Raw genomic sequence first — 16,565 nt, 5'->3', positions numbered from 1 at the left:
TGTAGCATTGTCTTGATAAAACACACAAGGCTTTCCCAGAAAAAAGACGCTGTGTGGATGGGAGCACATGTTGCTCTAAAATCCCTATACTTCTCAGCATTCCAGATTTGTAAGCTGCCCACGCCATAGGAATCAATGCAACCCCATACCATCAGAGATGCAGGCTTTTGAACTATGTGCTGATAACAACCTGGATAGGGCCTCTACTCTTTAGTCTGCAGGACATGATATTCATAGTTTCCAAAAAGAATTTACATTTTTTAATTCAACTGACCACAGAACAGTTTTCCATTTGCCTCAGTCCATTTTGAATGAGCCTTGGCCCAGTAGAATGGCTGCTTCTCTGGAACGTGTTCAGATATTGCTTCTTCTTTGCTACAGCTTTAACTTGCATTTGTGGATGGCAAGGCAAACAGTGTTGACAGACAACGATTTCTGAAAGTGTTCCAGAGCTCATGCGCTGATTTCCAGTACAGAATCATGCCTGTTTTTTAATGCAGTGCTGCCTAGGGGCCTGCAGATCATGAGCATCCAGTATTGACCTCCAGCCTTATCCTTGGATCACAGATATTTCTCCAGATTCTCTGAATCTTTTAATGATATAATGCGCTGTAGATGATGGGATATTCAAAGTCTTAGCAATTGTACAATGAGAAACATGTTCCTGACATTGTCCTAAAAGGTTTGGACAGTGTGTCACAGACTGATGAACCTCTGTCCATCTTTACACCTGAGAGTCTCTGCCTCTTTAACATGCTCCTAGTCATGTTACTGATCTGTCAGTTAACCTAATTGGTTGCAATGTTCCTTCAGTTGTTTTTTCATTTGTACCACTTACATTTCCAGCCTTTTGTTGCCTCGTCCCTACTTTTTTGAGATGTGCTGCTACCATCAAATTCAAAATGAGCTAATATTTGTCATTAAATGGTCAAGTGTCTCAATTTCAACATCTGATACGTTTTTTTTTATGTTCTAATCTATTAAACTATATGTTTATGACATTTGTAAGTCATTGCATTATGATGTTATTTAAACTTAGCACAACAGGTTGGATGTTTAACACTTAATTAGAAAAAAAGGGTAAGCTACATCCTGTTATTTGAACTGCTCATTAACCCGCACTGAAAGTGCAAAACGCCTTCATATTCACATTAAAATTACATTGTTTGCACCAATCAAGCCACCTTTAGTAGAATTCGTAATGAGGTGTTAAGAGCGTATTTTTATCAAGGATGTGGTTTTCCAGTTTCCTTTGCTGTAAGTTGATGATGTGTATTTATGACGAATACGAACAACAGGAAAGATCTAAAGTGAGATCTCCGGTCAAACATGTAAAAAAAAAGTGCTTAGAGACTGAAGACTTCCTCAGAGTTTTTCAGATTCACACTCTGAAGAAACACACTGTAATTTACCATTTAAAATTTGCTGGATTGGAAGCAGAATGAATGCAGGAGCAGTGATCTACACTCTGGTGGAGGGGCTCATTGCTGTTTGCTGCTGTCTCGGGAACATGTTGGTGATTTTGGCACTTTGGACCAGCAAAAGCATCCAGCAGCCTACCTTCTGTCTGATTGTGTCTCTGGCTGTGGCTGACTTCATGGTGGGCTGTGTGGCCATCCCAGTGGCGGTGGTGGTGGACGGACGAGTGGAGACTTCATTCTACAGTTGTCTTTTCCTCAGCTGTGTGGAGATCCTGTTTACCCTGGTATCAATCTTGTGCCTTGTGGCTATTGCAGTGGATCGATTCCTCCGGGTGTCCATCCCTCTCAGGTATGATTTTTCTGATGCACTCCAGCTTCTTGATTCCTAATTGAAAAAAAAAAGGCTCAAAAGTCTGAGTTTCAAAAAAAGAATGCTGTTGTACTGTGTATTTAAACCATTAACACTGATTGCCCAGGTATCTTGTATACTCCTTTGAGTTACTGATTTAGTCTTCAAGTATTTGTTGATGATACCAATCTCTTCTGCTTTACTTTAAAGGTACAGAAGGATGGTAACACAGAGACACTCCCTGCTCGTGGCAGCAGCATGCTGGCTTGTTGCAATACCTCTGAGTTTTGCTCCCATGCTTGGATGGTACAACCACCAGACTTTATCTAACGCAGTCAACTCTACTTTGACCTGCCGGGTTATAGATGTCATCCCAATGTCGTATCTAGTTTACATCAGATTTTTTGTTTTTTGCCTTATACCACTTTTAATGATGACTGCACTGTATGGTTACATTTTCTGTACGATAAGAGAAAACCTCAGAGAGAGACCAGGTGATGGTGCCCATCAACAGTCTCAGCTCTACCTGAAAAAAGAGAGAGAGCTGGCAGGATCTTTGTCTCTGGTCCTGGCTCTGTTCGCCCTGTCCTGGCTCCCTCTCCACATCATGAACTGTGTTGATTATTTTGATTTGGAGACTCATGTTCCCCCCACAGTCGTCTATGTAGGCATCCTGTTCTCTCATGCTAACTCAGCTGTAAACCCAGTTGTGTATGCGTTCAAGATAGACAAGATCAAGACCGCGTACTCAAAGATCTGGAGACGGGTAATTGTATGTGGGAGAGAGAATCATAGATCTCAGACGAACCAGTCGACCGACAACAATCCGTAGTAGAACCGTGAACAGTGTGGTTAAAAAATGTGGAAAGGATAATATACAAAGTTGTATAAGTCTTTTTGCCTGTGTAAACACAATGATAAACACTTCCTCTTGCTTACAAGGATGTGCTTTCTTTAGCAGTACACTCTTAAATTTTGTCAGAGGTCTTTATGTTCTTGTATTTGAAAAGTCTGTAATTATTTTCTGAACATTAACGGTATGTTAACTGAGCCATAGCTATGGTTGTGTTTTTTCTCTCTGAATTGTTGCACTGCATTATGCATTTGTTTTTGCACATGTATGTTTTTGAACAAAATTATATGAAATACTCTATGCATGCTCCACAATCTGTAACAGTTCAACAGGATGATCAATTCTACCTAAAAGAACAAGTATACTTCCTATGAGACATTTTTAACTACGTTGTACTTTCAAGGCTCGGAGGAAGTGAGAAATTCTTCATTGCACAGAAAAACTTATCAGTTGCTCCTAGACTTGTACAGGTTTTGTTATTGCAAGTTATATCGTTTTATATTTGGGATTTTTACAATTGATTGTGAGATTTTAATCTTTTAAAAATATCAGAGAAAATGAAATAATAGCAGTGTACAATATTAAGTCACAGATATATAGAATAGTATGATTTTCAGAACATAGAAATACACACATTTCCAGGGAATTTGCTGAAATAAATCAAAACTTTTTAAAACAAAGTCTAACATTATTGTTTATCCCCAATCCTTTTCATATGTTTCTGGTCTTTTAATGTAATAGACTTGAACTTAACAATCCCAAAACGTGTGTCAACAGTTTTTATCATCACACATCACACTTTTATCATCACACTTTTATCATCACATCACACTGAAGTGGTAGATATTATCTACCACTTCAAATGGTTAAGTGCCCTATAGGCTCACAGATAAGATCTTGAAGCTGTGAAACTTCAGCTTTTTAAAATGGCATTTGTAATATTGTTACAAGGCCATCATAAAGCAGACTTGATGAGGCAGAAAAAGAATGAATCAAGTCCTATCATGGATTTAAAAGCTACTTTAGGTCTAGAAGATAAATAGTTTATTTACATGGTTTATCTCTTCTGTTGAAAATGAGAGTAAGGATCAATGAAAAAATAGATATTTGACAACTGGTCAAATGCGGTGAAAATAGGAGGAGCTTTGTCTTGTTTAAAATCCAATATAGTTTTGAGTGTGAAATCCTTATTGAGAGCTGTAATGGCTATTTATCCCAAGTAGAAGAAAACAAACAAACAAAAGAAATAAGCTTAACTTATATCAGACACAATCAAATGCCACTGATGCACTGTGGGGATGTAAACACAGGTAAGAGAAGTCCAATTTCCACTTAAAAGATCTTCATTTTGATGGTTCTTTTTTTCAGAAAGCAAGCAAGCAAACAAAAGAACAAAGAGAATCATGGCTCCTGCTGCTTCTCTTGCACTGATAAAAAAAAAAGTGTCAACTCTGGTGTAAGCTTGTCCTAGTGCTTATCACCTATATCCTTAATAAAAGTTAAATACTCAAAAATAATCTAAGAAATGTGACTATATACCAAAGTAATTACAAACTACACATAAATAGTTCTTACAAAACCCATCCAAACCAACACCTACAGTTAGAAAGTCATCACAGTGTAGGCAGGCCTGCCCAGAGAGAAGGCTGGACATCTGAAAAACCTAGAGAATAGGCCCTACCCAGATGTGATTTATAGATGATGTCAATGCATGTGTGCTGGATCAGCTAGCATTTGTCCTGGCTAACTTCATCTTTGAGCTGAAAAGTCTGTCAAATTATTACTAGGTTCTGATGTTGGAGTTATTTATTCATGCTACTTTTCACCCCTTTTCTACGTGTTTTCTACCCATTTTTGCCCCTTTTTTTGGCACATTTTCCCAATTTAAGTCACTTTTACCAATTTTTGCTGCTTTCCACCAGTTTTGCCACTTGTTTGCCATTTTAACCCCCATTTTTTATGCTTTTAGCCCATTTTTGAATTGTTTCGACACATTTTGCACATTTTGGCCATTTCTTTAAATTAAAGCCCGTATTTGCTGCTTTTTGCCCATTTTATCCCTTTTGGCCACTTTAAAACATTTTTTGTTGCTTTTCAACAACTTTGCTACTTCTTCCCACTGTTTAGCCCATGTTTGCCACTTCTTTTCTGAGTTTCAACCCTTTTTTGCCAGTTTTAACCCTTTCTTCTTGCTGTTTTATATGTTTTGCCTCTTTTCAAGATTGTATAATCATTTTCCATTAAAGTTCTCTTGATTTCTCCTATTTTATTCTCTGGCAGTCTGATATTACTTTCCAAATGGTTTAATTCAAAGTGCCCATCCACATTGCTAACATTACCAGAAAAAGTAAGTCTGTTCTGAGAAAAAAAAAAGGGGGCTTACATGAAAAAAGTTTATATTGTACTACAGCAAGCAACCTTACTTGCTTTGATAAGAGTAGTTATTATGCAGGTTAAAATTAAAATATGAATATCACAGCTTAGCTTTACAATAATCCTTGACTTTCCATGGACCCCAAGTTTGACAGGGCCCCAGAAAGCTCTCCCCTTTAAATACTCATACTCATAGAGAGTGTTTTCTTTGTGTATGCTTTAAATAAAGCAGTTTTCATAGTCTGTACATGAAGCATGGGCAAATATACCCACACAGTAAAATATTACTTTGTAGTTTTATAGTGTCTTTCTAATGCAAATCATTAATTATGAATGGACTGAAGCCTGGCTAATACCTGATGGCTGGTCTTTCTGCAGTATTAGAGGCATTTCAAGCCAATGTTTTTGTCACTTCAGAGTTGGGATTAATCCTAACCACAAAGCCCTGAATGTTTCATTAAATCCTTTAATAAGGCTCTCACTAAAACAAGATTGAAAGTTGATGAATGAACAGGGAACTTTGTGAAACCATTACTAAAACCATGAAATAAAAGAAAAATCAGATTAATCCCTGGTTGCAGTTTCTGCTCAAACCAAAGAGGGGTGCCCCTGCCCCCTCTGTTTACACCACTGTTTAAAAGCTACAGAAGTATTTTGCATTTTAGTATCTTCAGTCTAAAATTTGACCCTATAGCGATGTCTAGATCCTTAAAGGTGAACTGCCACTGTTCGTCTGTGGACCAAAGGTCATCCAACGATAACACTACGGAGTTGGCTATATTTCGTTATGCATGTGGATGAACACCAACACCAAACTGCATCCGGTATGAAAAACCAAGGAGGGTTTGATTCCCAGGCAGGCGAACGGTTTGAGAAGATACCAGCAGTGCAAAAACACGACCATGCAGTGGAGGTCAATGATGTGAGGGAATTAGGGGAAATAACAGCCTACTTTATAGTTACTCAGTTTATGTTATTAACGAAGATTACGGTCTTACCCTTTCGCTGCACCGTAAGGTACCCCGAACATAAGTTGTATTTAGTTGTGGCTTCTCTGTTAATTATTTTACTGACAGAGGAATGACCCCATCGTAGTTAACCTTTAAGCAGAAAAATAGTGGCTGTTAACGATATATTGGCGCTGTCAAAGCAGTTCCGGACGGGCTGCTTCTCAACAAGGACGATTTACAAGCCGTCTTGGGTAAGTTGATATTTTAGTACTGAAAAAAATGTACTTGAAGCCAAAGTTAGATGACAAATTTGTGAGTAAAATCAGCGTTTGCACTGTTTTAAGTGTCTGTAGGTGAATAAATTTAGTTCGGAAGAAAAACTTTCCCGTATCGTATCACGGGTTAGATAGTTATTCAGGCCTGTACTGAAGTTATGTTAGCTTACTTAACGCCACGTTCACTCAACGGTTGAAATTAGACTAATGAGTCCACGGGGTTTCCGACACAGAATACCTAGAATTAACCGTACTAAAGTAATAATGTTTGCATTTTTATGCCGATATTATTTGGGTAGAATGCTAGTTGGTGTCAGTCAAAGTAAGCACAGGAGACTCAGGTCTCTGAACTACTAATGCTATGTGCAATAGAAAGTTTCCCCACGAATGTAATTGCATGCAGCTTTACTCAGACTTTTTCAGCGACTTAAAAAATTATGTTATGCTAATGCAATAAAGGTAGGTAAAGTGGGCTATCGTTAGTCTTAAAACAAATTAACCTTTCAGCCTCATACCAGTGTTTTCGTTTGTTTGGCAACACAAATAAATTGATGGACAGGCCTGCTTGATATAATATTATTAGACTACAGAATGTTGACAACATTGTTTTTCCTCCATCTTTGTCATCCTCATGTATGTTAAAATGTACAAAACTGCAGTCAGCTTCTACTTTGACTACATACAAATAATGAGAGGCTTTAAAAATGATACCCCAAACGGGTTTCAGTATCTCTACATCCCTAATATAAAGAGACATAAGTTATTTTGTATATGTTTTCAATAAATGGATATCTTTTAGGTTTATTGACATATGCAAAGGTTTTAGAGACCTGACTTTAAGTGCTGGGTAGGTGTGTGTTGTTGTTTTTTTATGTATTTAAAATTGTGTGTCTTTATATTGCTAGAATTAAAAATTAAGAACATTTAGAGCATGTGTATCCATCATTAGTAGTGCTGATGGGTTCTAAGTGTTGATACTTTCCAACTTAGTAGTGCCAGATGTGACTTATTTGTTTTATTTTCCTTTAGTTACTTCGAGGTCATGGAGCTGGTGATCCGTCCATTCCGTCCCACTGACCAGGACACAGTACGCTCTCTGTTCAGCATCGGCATCAGGGAGCATATCGGTCCATGTTTTAAAAATGCCATGACCAGCTCTCTCCACCTCGCTGTCACCCTGGGTGTGTGCGTAGTGGGATACCTCCTCGGTTCTGTGTTGGGGGCCATAGTGTTACCTGGACTCTGGGCCGGCCTTGTCTACTACTGCTGTCATGTGCTGTATGCAAGCTTTGTTGAGGAGAAGCTCCGGACAGACATGAAGGACATACCTGGAAACTATCAGAGCAGACCAGATGACTGTTTCTGGGTTGCTGAAGCCGAGATTGATGGGAGGCCACAAATCCTGGGTACAGTGGCTGTACTGGCCAAACAAAGTGGGGATGAAAGATATGGGGAACTGTTTAGAATGATCATCTCACAGTCATGCAGACGGCTGGGCCTGGGCACCAGGCTGACTCAGACTGTGGTTGACTTCTGTAAAGAACGAGGCTTCTCCAAAGTGGAGCTGGAAACAAGTTCCACTCAGACTGCTGCTGTAGCTCTGTACAAAAAACTGGGCTTCAACTTGGTTCTCACACACACCAAAACACATGCTCCCTTCTGGATGGTATCACTGGCAAATGTCACTATTTTAAAAATGGTAAAACAACTGTAGTTCTGAGATAACTGGTTGGATAACATGATGGTGCATATACTCAGTCGCTAAAGCTCTATCACTTATAACATTTAACCAAAAAAGACAAAACTGTAAACTCTCTCACACCTAACTCAATTCTTGTTTTATCTATGATTCAAAACAAAATCACAGGTAGAGTTATCCATAAGAAGTAGAAGTAGCATTTAGAGTCTTTAATAGCATAGAAGTGATCATACCACCCTGTAAAAGTAGAACATTTTTTATTGTGTTTTATTAGCGTGATACGGTAAAGATATTATCACAGTTAATACACTAAATGAAATGAACACAAGATAGTTGTGCCCCACAGAAAGAAGGAAGTCTTAGTGAAGAAATTCCTAAACTTAATTAGGCCCGTAATGTCGCCCTCACAAGTCAACCATGTCACTCTTCCGTGGTTGTCAAGTAGGAACCTTTTTTCTTTCAGCCCATGCCACCTCAAAAGGGCTGAACAGAAAGCTCTGGCATCTCTCTTCATGCTAGCTCTGTGTGCCCTCCATACCAACATGCAGACATGCTTTATTGTATCTATCCCACCACATAGCCCCCAGCCCAAACAGCACTGCCACCTGCAGCAGACCCTGGCTCAGTACATGCAAGCTGCAGGTAGTGACAACACTGATTCTACCTACCCTAGTCTTGGGCCGCTTATGATCCCCACAAACAAAACACTGCTATACCTGGCTCTACACAAACAAGAACAGCAAAGACAAGGTAGAAAGACAGAGAAAAGTCTTAGGAGGGAGCTTAGAAAGGGGACAGAGGAAGTAGGTGCCCTGGTCAGGGCTGGCATTCACCCTGGCCAGATCAGGTGGTTAGATAGTTTAGCAGGAACTTAATTTAGACTATTTTTACAGGACTTTGACAATTTCAAGGCCCCTTGATGACAAGTGGTTCATGATTCATGATTTAATTATTTGTAAATTACTGTCTTTTGGTTCCAAAGACATGGTTGTCTCATGCAGACACTGCTGTTTGGGTTAAAGATTGTCCCCATAGATATTAAACATTTACCATGAAGCAATGGAGATGGAGCCAGCTCCACATCCGCTGCCCTGTTTTTACCATTGTAACTAAATACTAGCAGTTATGACCTTCATTTATAGCAAACTTTTCAAAATAGAAGTTTTAAAGTGCTTTACAAGGACAGCAATTATAAAAATTCAACAAAAACACAAACATGTTTATAAAATCCTCAGCAAAGGGGAAATTATATAACAGCATTCATATCAGTAAATCAGCTTATTTAAAAAAAAAGCTGACGGATGTAAGTTCTTTTGAAAGAAAAGTGAAATTCAAGTTGAAATTCATTTTCATCTAAAATTAGGATTTGTTCAAGACTTTCACCTGCAGCACTCACATGGTCTTACTTTGACTCCATGAGGAATAATTCCAGTGAGTTTTTTTCAGAAAGAAGTACAACTGGGCGTTGTATGTTTTTTTTAGTTCTGTTCATGTTTATAAGGAGTTCAAGTATGAGTAGAGATTATTCTGGTGAATTTAATATTCATGACCTTCTCATGTCATGTTTTGACTTTATTTAATCATCACTATGCAGTCAGATAAGAACCAGTTTACTTTCAAGATCTAAGCTGTGATTATCTACAGTCGTGGTTTATACATGTGGTTTATGTCTGATGTTGATTTGCCCTTTGTGTTTTTCTTTAACTGCTGACTCAGAACACATTACCCTGCCTCAGTGACTGTACCTAAGTCCTTTAAAGAAAATGGGTTTGCATCTATCACACACTGTACCTTAAATATATAATTACTGCATTTGATTGAATGGGATTTCCAGAAATGGTATATTTAGTTGATATGCTTGTGTTATGTGCCAGATCATCTTTTTAAACTGTTCTAGAAATGAAACACACTGTGTCTTATAAGCTACCTGAGCCACTGGCTGTTGATTTTTCTGATTTTGATAACTTCATGTAAACACACTGTGATTTTTTGATAAACATTCAGTGATCAGTCACTTGTCATTTTTCACACTGAACATGCAAAAAAATAAAGCCTACCTCAAGGTTAAGACCACAGGATATTTGGTTTAGTCTTTCTTTCACTCACATGCATAGCAAAAAGTGACTTACAAATATTAAAATGATTTGACTCATTAAAGCTGAGCCTGCTGGGTGATAAATCAAGTTTCAACTACAATTTTGGCCTGCTACGATCATTAAAACCAGGATGTGTTGGTTTGTCTATAAGTTTTGTTGTGTAGTAAATGGAGTGAACCCTCCCTTATTTTACAGCTGAGTGTTCTCTACCCTTCTCACCAAACAGCACCTACTCCAGTCAGTTTTGAAGCAGGAGAGCTAAAGATGACAGGAATGTGTTCATTAATTTAGAAAACAGGAAAATAACTCCAATCAAATAAAACATCTTTGGTTTTAAGGAGCTTGACCTGGAACTATTCAAAGTACCTTAGAGAATTTGTTACACGGTTGGGCTGCCCCTCAAGTGAATAGAAATAATTTATTAAATAACTTTAAATAAAGGGTACTAAGTTAAAATATAGTATAATCAAGCCGCTGTAGTGTTTATAATGCACAAGAACACTAAACTTAATCAAGGATTGGTAACCACAGGGAACATCTGCTACCTAAGTACAGATTGTAGTATCTTGTGTATATATTTTGGGTACAACTATTCCAGAATTCAGGCCATAAAAGAAATGCTGTATGGAGTACAATGTTTAGTAAACAGTATCTGATGTCTCTTTTCTTTCTCTATCTCCAAGAATTATCAACAGTTCAAATGAGTAAGAACACTTGTGTGCATGCATAGAACCTCAGAAACATGCTACAATTGCATTTTTACCTAGTTGGAAATTTGTCTTGGACATAGTATATAGTCATAGTATATCTACTAGAAAACAAAATTAATACAGACGATCATAATGTTTTAGTTGTGCATACATATGTAATGACTCATTCTAACCAGCAGATGGTGCCATCCACCAAAGAAAGGTTACAGCTTATGATGGCGTCAAAGTGGTAAAGGTATCATGAGTTGTTTAAAATGTATGTAAAATATATTTTAATATCATGAGTATAAAATAACTAAATGATGAGATGATTTGGTCAAAATGTTCCAGCCAAAGGAGTATAAAGAGTCAACGTACTTGTACAACTGGATTTAAATTTCATCTTTCATGCAAAACTTTGATTTGAATGATTCCTTGCCACTGTGACTTTGTTAAACATTGCTTGGGATAACACTGGTTATGAATTGGTGCTGTCAGTTAAAGATTGATTGACTTATCTTTTAAACATTTCTTTTGCAAGTTTGTTTTATAAAAGAAATATAAAGGGCTCTTCAGTTTGCCAGAAGACTGGTCCTTCATTTAACTGTTTCAGATTCATCCCTTCAGGATCATCTGTTTGTCTGTTAAATTTTTCACATTTTGAAAGGATACCTCAGTGGAATGAAGGTTGAGAAACATTGTCCTAAAACCACATCCACTGATTGTCAAAGCATCATTTTTTTCTGTAATCAGAACATGATATTCACTCCAATGAACCAGTATATCAATGTTTATGCAGATCTACACTGACTCTGATCAGTTGACTGTTTCTTTATTCTACCACTAGGTGGTGCCAAATGTCTAAAACCCTTTGTGTGAGTGGCGCACAGCGCCTTATCATTTAATTTGTGAAACTCCCTATTCAGGCTATTACTCAGTTTTCTGGCTGTTTTCTGGTATAGAAATAGAGTTAATGAGGTCTCTCCCCTCCTTGTTTACTGTGTGGGATTTCTCCAGATGCTGGGTGTGCTTCTTCCTGAAAAATAATGAACTGTATATGTACGCCTGAAAAGAAAGGATGCCTGATTATGAGCCATATGAATGAAGGAGTTTAAAGCGGTAGCTTGTAATACCAGTTGCTTGTATTAAGCAGAAACAAGCTCCAGTGCTCCTAAAATGATCAAATAAAACACACCCACCTGACAGTGTTGATGATATGTGGGTACTACAGGAAGTGTATGAGTAAAACAAATGCCAGATAGGGGATGTAATCAATCTTAGCACTGTTTTTTTCAGCAACCTCCTGTCAAGCTGTGTTGAAAAATAAAGCCAGTGTGGACGTGAAACACCTGCAGTTCCTTAAGTGTCCACTTGAGGCTGTAAAAGCCCCAGAAGTCCCATACACACATGTTCTTAAAAGCCCACTTTGACAAAAGGAATAAGAAATCTGTAGCCTGGTTATAATAAAATAACCAGTCTACAGAAAAATAACCATAAAAATATAATGATAGAATTTTTTTTAAATGGTCCGAATAGATCATATCTCTAGTGGTACAGGAAATGAATGGTTTTCTTACTCATCTGATGGATTAGGAGCATGACTCTAGTAACTGTGCTAGTGATAATTTTGATTTTTTTCATTATCAGCATAGTTACAACACCGGAATGAGAGTAAATAAATATATTTGGTTTGTTATATAAGCTGTAAAATATTAACTGTATATCAAAAGGCTTAGAGGGGTAATTTTTCTGCCTTAAACAAAGTCCTGTCAGTGCTTTATTAATCTATTTTACCAGGAAGAATCCCCAAAAAGAAATAAAATCAGATAACAGGAAGAAAACTCCAAGGCACTCTCTTTGAAGTATGTTTTTAAGGTCTACACATGACCATGCCGTGACAATAAAGGCATTTAAATGCTGAAAGAGAGTGCCTTGGACTTTTCTTCCTGTTATCAACTTTATGAATCCCTTTTCCAAAGAGCACCTCAAACAAACTTTTATTGAGTCCTAGAAGCACTCCTTCCTATGTTTTTTAAAGAAATAAAATCTCTTTTATTTCTAGACAGCAGCTTCATGTGATATTAATTTACTTCTATAGAAAATGTATGGAAGCCCTCAGCAGACATGCATCCATACACTTTATGTTACTGTTGCCACCATATCAGGTATATTTTGATTGTTTACTCATTATTATTTATTTGTCTGATTTTATTAGGATAAATAATTTCTCAATATCGGAGGAGAAAGACTGAAATTAACCAAACAGCTTTTCAATCCTACAAAATAAGTCAAGCTCTTGTGAATAACAAATAAATGTTTATTATCATAGTAAAACAGATCAATATAAAATGTATGGATTAAGGGCTTCCATACCTCTGTGATCATTTAAATGAGGAAGGGTACTTGACTTTGTCTTTAAGTGCTTTTCTTTAATTTTATACACTGCAACATTTCCTGCTGTGAAAGCACTGATTACCCCTGTTCCCCAGTGCCAGCACTCACTAATCTTGTTTTCCTTGTAACCTTTGCCGGCCATTTCTAGAACAGTTCGTTTTTGGGGGAAAATAAGGAAACTACCTCTAAATGAGCCCCACGGTACACTCACACTCTATTCCACGTGAGCTTTTGTACTGATAGATTCAACAGCAGCAGACCTGTCGACCTGTCAACAACTCACTCAGCGGGACAGATGGCCACCCAATACATGAAAACATTATTGTTCAAAGAAAAACTTCTGATTTTTTCACTCTGTCTTTTTATAAGTGATTATTCATCTGTTGTTCTGTGATGATTAGTGTTTTTACTCCAACTTTTAGGGTTTTACAACATATTCTCTCTTTCTGTCTCTCTTGTTTGTCCATCTTGTCGTCTTTCAAAGGGTCATATTTACTCAGTGATGGTGATGTACACTCTTTGACTCCTTTGATTTTTGAATCTGTTCAATAAAACATTTCTACATTACAGTGCATCGCTGCAAAGTTTATAATGGTAAGATTGTTATTCTTTTTGTTTTGCCCCTCATCTTAACAAAGGAGTAAATTCTCTATGTTTATCATGTACATTCAGGCACACTGTACTGCATCATATTAAGTGTCTTTTCTTTCTCTCCCCTTCAAATTAACATGCAGAGAAAAAGAAACCCCTCTTGAAATACTTCAGTCAAGGAAACATTAGTGCCAGTCCTGACCTAAGTTGCACAAGCATTGTTTAAATGAGAAAGTGTCAAAAACAACAAGCTGAGCAAAGGCCATACCCCCTGCCCCACAGCGTGGCCCCTATTGGCTCTTACAACTCAGCCATGTAGAATGATGAGCAGCAAGAGCCAGGACATCCAATTGGAGGTTGATGATTTGATAACTGAGTTTGAAGGTCAAAGGTCAGGGTCATTGGGCCTCATGTTTATGCTAAAACAGTGCATCCAGAAAGTATTCAGACTCCCTTTACTTTGTTCAATTTCATGTAGCAGCCTGGGATTTGTGGAGTCTGTCCGTGACTGCCCTGAGCTATAAGACACAATGTGCCTGTTCTACCAGCCTAGGAATGAAAAGGAACTCACTTGGAGGAAAGTGAGTGATCAGGTCAGCTTGCCTGGTAAGCTGCAGTCCTCTCAATGCAGTCAAGCTCATTCATGTTTGTTGACAATCGGCTGAAATGCCAGATGTGGGAGAAGGAAGTGAATAAACTCCCTGTATTTGTGCGTTCAGATATGTGCGATAGGCAATCTTTGTGAACGCATTATTAGTAAGAGAGGTGACCTAGAACCTGATGGTCACTCTGACTTGGTTCCAGGGATCCCTTGGGAAGATGGGACAATGTTTCAGAAAACAACGATCACTGCAGCCCTCCCTGAGCTAGGTTTTAGTAAGGAGTGGCTAAATGGAATGCAAAACACATAAAAGCCTGCTGAAGGACTCTAAGACTGAAAGAAACAAGATTCTCTGATCTGATGAAAGCAAGATTAAACTGTTTGGCTTCAGTTTTAAGCATTATGTCCAGAGGAAACTTTGCACCACTCATCACCAGTCCAATACTACCCCAACAGTGAAGCATTGTGGTGGCAGCATCATGCTGTGGGGGTGTAGACTGAACCTGAATACACTGTAAGATTTCTACCATTCATAGAAAACCCACCTGAACCCTTCTTACTTGCCAACAACTGTATTATAACTGTCCAGAAATTCCACACCTCACAGAGGAATGACAGGAAGAAGTAGTAGTTCCCCTTTTAAACAACGTACGGAGTATGAAAAATCCCTTATAGCAGATGTAATTCTGTGATATAATTCTGTCTAGAAAACGTCATGCTTACCCATGACCTCAGATGTAAAAACACAATTTAATTTAGAAATGGTCAAAAAACACACCAACAATATGAGTACTATTAGTAAAAGCTCTCTTTATGGGTGACAGATATACTGAATCACATGAAATTGTCATAACGTGGCCACTTGTTGTAGACACCATGAAAAAGTTGAACTGTTCCTTTAAATTCAACCAATATGAAAGGACATACATGCATTGGTCAGTGAGATTCCTCTGATTTAGCCTTAGATTTTTACTTTAAAGTGTGTGATTTTTAGTCTTACAAGTGTTTAATGGGAGAAGTAAAAAAAAATCATTGTTCCTCTGGGAATAACAGTTAGACACCTTTAAAGACTGTGTTGATGTGACAAGTATGTTTTTCTTAAGGGTAATCTTCCGTGCATTCTTCTGATCTACTTAAGCCCCCCGTCTTTACAACCCTGTACCCACAAAACCAACACGACTCTTGTTTTGAGTTCATCTCTACACACATTTCAGGTGAATGACACTTGGCAGCTCTCCAAAGCAAAGAGTGAGATTGAGAAACAGAGGTAAAGTTACTCCTGCTGGTGTTATAACACTTGGCAGTGTTTTTGTGTGCTCCAACACAGGCTCTGAGTTCAACACTCATGAAAAAAAGCCAAACAAGATGGCAATATTGAATCTGTGTCAGTTGTTGGAGAGGCTGAGGGACAGACATGTGAAGGTTTGTACTTTTAAAGGCTTTATATGAGAGTCAACACACAACATGTGTGCACTTTGTGATATTATCTAAAGCGGTAGAAACATGTTTTTACACTGTAAATTCACACGTACAGACAGGCTACAGATGTATTTTTATGAAACTATGTGTACCACAAATAATGTGGCCAGAAATCAGCCCAGCTCCCCTCTTCCAACTAAAGTCTGTGCCCCTTCTACAGTTTTGTCACCCTCGTTAGTCATGACGATTAATCAAATAAACCTTGTGAGTTAAGCGACTGAGTAATGATGTGCCGTTCACGAACTAGCCTGTTCTGCGAAACAACTCTCTAATGTGAGCCAAAGCAGCTAGCTTCTGTTTAAGAGCCAGTTTCCTCTCCTATATTTACATCATTATGAAATACACTTTTAAAAGGCCAAACCGGGACCAAATAAAGAGTCACTTGAGAGCCAAACAACCTGCTCTTATCACTGAGCCGAGCCAAATGATCCAGATCTCTAAAAAGAGATGGATTTCCCTTCACAATGAGTGAGACTGGACGGCCTCAGCTGTGGAAGCACGGGCACTGCTCAGAGTTTTCTTAGTGTACTAAATCATGGCAAAATAAATTACACTAAGTCGGACTTCATGGTGGATATCGTCCTGACTTTAGTTGGAGGCTGCCTGATGCTTTTTTTTTTTCTTAAAGAATCATTTTCATTTTATTTGTATGCTTTTATTGATAAAGAAGGATAGTGGATAGAATTGGAAGCAAGGTGCCAAACCACTACCTCACCACTGGGCCATCTGCACCCCCTCCTTGAGCTTTTTAAACTATTGTTTTGCCTGAATGTGTCTCTACTGTTGAGGCCCTGC

The 16,565-nt window shown here is 38.1% G+C and overlaps 2 protein-coding genes across 2 annotated transcripts; both read left to right on the top strand.

Moving 5' to 3' along the window:
• Positions 1–1,441: 1,441 nt before the first annotated feature.
• Positions 1,442–2,602, top strand: LOC121507550 (adenosine receptor A3-like). Its single transcript, XM_041783973.1, has 2 exons — positions 1,442–1,770; positions 1,981–2,602. Exons 1-2 carry the CDS (start codon positions 1,442–1,444, stop codon positions 2,600–2,602), a joined length of 951 nt encoding a protein of 316 aa, XP_041639907.1.
• A 3,205-nt stretch (positions 2,603–5,807) lies between these two features.
• Positions 5,808–9,995, top strand: nat8l2 (N-acetyltransferase 8-like 2). Its single transcript, XM_041815870.1, has 2 exons — positions 5,808–6,197; positions 7,251–9,995. Exon 2 carries the CDS (start codon positions 7,264–7,266, stop codon positions 7,933–7,935), a length of 672 nt encoding a protein of 223 aa, XP_041671804.1. The 5' UTR covers positions 5,808–6,197; positions 7,251–7,263; the 3' UTR covers positions 7,936–9,995.
• The last annotated feature ends 6,570 nt before the right edge of the window (positions 9,996–16,565 follow it).

The sequence above is a fragment of the Cheilinus undulatus genome, linkage group 3 (genome assembly GCF_018320785.1).
Source record: "Cheilinus undulatus linkage group 3, ASM1832078v1, whole genome shotgun sequence".
NCBI classification, from domain to species: domain Eukaryota; kingdom Metazoa; phylum Chordata; class Actinopteri; order Labriformes; family Labridae; genus Cheilinus; species Cheilinus undulatus.
This window is presented reverse-complemented; position numbering and strand designations above follow the sequence as displayed.